The following is a 3059-nucleotide window of genomic DNA, read 5'->3' on the forward strand; positions in this document are numbered from 1 at the left end:
ACATAATCCTTGATGTGAATCCCCCAATGATGTCTAAGCCATTGCCTAGTTGTTGGAATAGAGATAAGACTATCAATACTCGGATGCCCGCCCCAAGAGTCTTCCCAAAAGAGACATGTTGAACCATCACGAACATCCCAAGAAACAAAATCTGCTATGAGGTTCATGCACTTGAGGATAAAATTCCAGATTCGAGATCCTCTAGGAATTCCTCAAGCCCCTATCTATAGGAATTCCCAAGTAGGTGCAAGGTAAGGCACCCTTTTTGCAGTTGAAGATTCTTAGGATTCTATTCTGCATTGATATTGAAGTGGAAAAGAAGAAGATTTCTTATTTATCCTTATTAATCACTTGACCTGAAGCCTTACCATAGGAGTCCAAGAGCTCCTGAAAATGGGATGCTTCCATGGGGTTTGCAGATTCGAGCAGAAGGTTGTCGTCAACAAACTGCTGATGTGTGGCAACAAAATCAGTAGTAATCTTGATTCCTTCCAATTCCTTAGAGGAGTGCTTGAATTTTATAGCTTTGCCCAAAGCTTATGCCATTATAATTAAAAGAAAGGGGGAAATTAGATCACCTTGACGAATACCTTTGGAGGAAGAGAAGAAACCCTCCAGTTTACCATTAAGCAAAATAGAGAATCTCGGCGTGGAAATGCATTCAAAGACCCAATTAATCCATTGCTTACTGAAATCAAAGGTCTGCATAATTTTGCATAAAAAGCGTCACTCCACGTTATCATATGCTTTAGAAATGTCTAATTTCACTATCATTCCTAGCCTTTTCGTGTTTTGAAGGGTATAGATTGCCTCTTGAGCCACAATAACCCCATCTAGGATCGAACGCCCTGTGACAAAACCCGTCTGCTCATCTGAAATGATGCTATCCATCAGAGGTTTCAGCCTATTCGTCATTACCTTGGAAAGGATTTTATAGATAGTATTGCATAGAGAAATCGGTCTAAAATCCTCTAAATGAGTTGCTTTATCCTTCTTGGGAATAAGGGCTATAAAAGTATTATTAATTTCCTTTATAAGGTTTCCTGATCTTTAAGCATTGTCCAGTGCCTCCACTAGATCATTCCCTAGGAACTCCCAACACTTCTTAAAAAAACCAGTTGGAAATATGGACTCGGGGCTTTGTCAGAGGGAAGTTGGTTGAGTGCAACCAGCACTTCCTCCACTGTGAGACAAGCATTTAGCATTCTATTTTGGTCTTCTGTGATCACTTTTGGAATCAAAGATAGCAACTTCCTTTGCTCATTTAGATCAGAGCCTACTTCATTGTTGAGCAATGAGGAGAAAAAGCAGACAATTTCATTTTTGATAGCCACTGGATCAACAACAAAACTGTTACCTTGGATTTCCAGTCTAGAAATTTTATTTATATTTCTTCGGATCCTCGTGACATTATGGAAATATTTGGTATACCTATCCCCATCTTGAAGCCAGCCTTGCCTTCTCTTGATTTTTGCTTCCAAAAAATTTCCTCTTTGGATAAAATATCCTCATACTCGGCCAACAAATGCTTTTCCTCTAGAAATAGATTTTGTGTCATTCCTTCCTGAATGACCTTTTCATTCAAATCTTCAAGCTGGGCTTCTAGATTCTTTTTTACAGTAAAGATATTCTTAAAATGTGAAGTGTTCCAGTTTAACAACTGTTTTTTGACATATTTTAACTTGGACACAAAACAAAAAAGCTTAGATCCCTCAAAGATAACTTCTTTCCACCAATGACTAATCAAAGTTAGAAAATTAGCATCCTTCATCCACATGTTTTCAAATCTAAAGGGCAGTTTAGAAAAAGTGGATTCACCATGAGAGGAAAGGAGGAGCAGATACTGATCCGAACCAGAATATGGGAGGACATAACACTCCAAAGTGAAGGGAAAGGAGGAAAAATCACCCAACCAAAAAAATCTGTCAATTTTCTTTGCTATATTGCTAAAACCTTGCCTATGATTGTTCCCTGTAAAGGCACTTTCACCTAATTCTATCTCAAAAAGACCATTTCTGTCTATCCAATCATTAAAGTCCTGTTGAGATCTACTGAGTCTAGTGATACCTCCTCTTTTATCCTTAAAGCTTCTAATGGCATTGAAGTCCCCTCCAATGAGAAGATTTTGATCTTGGAATTGAGAGATCACACTTTCCAGGTCCAGCCATAGAGCGTGCCTGAAAATAGGGGATGGAGGCCCATAAACATTAAGTAGTAGGAAGGAAACATTTGATTGGTGGAGCAGGACCTTCACAAGCAGCCGGTTTCTATTGGAAGCAACTCCCTCAATGTGAGTATTGGTAGGTTTCCACATTATTAGCAGATCCCCAGACGCACCATCTGTTGATATTGCTACTTGCTTGCTGGCGGAGTATTGGTGCCCAAATCCTAAACCGAAAGATTCTGCTTGTGGACAATCTAGTTTTGTTTCCTGAATCATTATGACTTCTGTGCTTCTTTTGACTAGGCGCTGCTTGTTAGGGGCGTTGAGGCCCCTAACATTCCATATGATAATATTATCATTTTTGTTCAGGAAGGGGGGAACCCTTCCCTACTTTCCAAAGATCAGTGATTTTAGCTTGGCCTACTTGTTCTCCATCCCTGGCGAGTTGCTCATTAATGGACTTCTTTCCTCTTTTTGGTGACAGGATACCGAACTCAGGCAAAGCTTTCCCTTCAAACAGTTGTTTAAGACCCAACTTCCTCCTTTCTTTGATTTTAGAATACAGGGCAGCAAGAGGAGTCTCCATAACTTGCTCAGGATCATCTTCTTCATCCAAGCTTTGAAGAAGACGCTGAGTATTGGAATCAAGATTCAAGTCAAGGCAGGGAGCTTGCATATGAGGGGAATCCATGGAAGGAATTGGAGATTCCGAGGAGAGGTTGAAGACATTCTGTTTCAAGGGAGTAGCTGGATAGGCGGAGACATAGGGGTCTTCAGAGACCAAGCTCTGGGATTTCTGAGGGCGGGAATTATCAGGCCTCTTCAGAGCCTCAGAATCTTGAAAAGAAGAATCTTTTGCTCTCAAATTAGACTTCACAAAGATTTTTCCCAATGC

At 40.2% G+C, this 3059-nt stretch overlaps 1 protein-coding gene across 1 annotated transcript; it reads right to left on the bottom strand.

Moving 5' to 3' along the window:
* Positions 1–1384: 1384 nt before the first annotated feature.
* Positions 1385–2440, bottom strand: LOC131874149 (uncharacterized). The gene has a single exon (XM_059217393.1). It carries the CDS (start codon positions 2438–2440, stop codon positions 1385–1387), a length of 1056 nt encoding a protein of 351 aa, XP_059073376.1.
* Between the last annotated feature and the right edge of the window lie 619 nt (positions 2441–3059).

Source organism: Cryptomeria japonica, chromosome 3 (assembly GCF_030272615.1).
Source record: "Cryptomeria japonica chromosome 3, Sugi_1.0, whole genome shotgun sequence".
NCBI classification, from domain to species: Eukaryota; Viridiplantae; Streptophyta; class Pinopsida; order Cupressales; family Cupressaceae; genus Cryptomeria; species Cryptomeria japonica.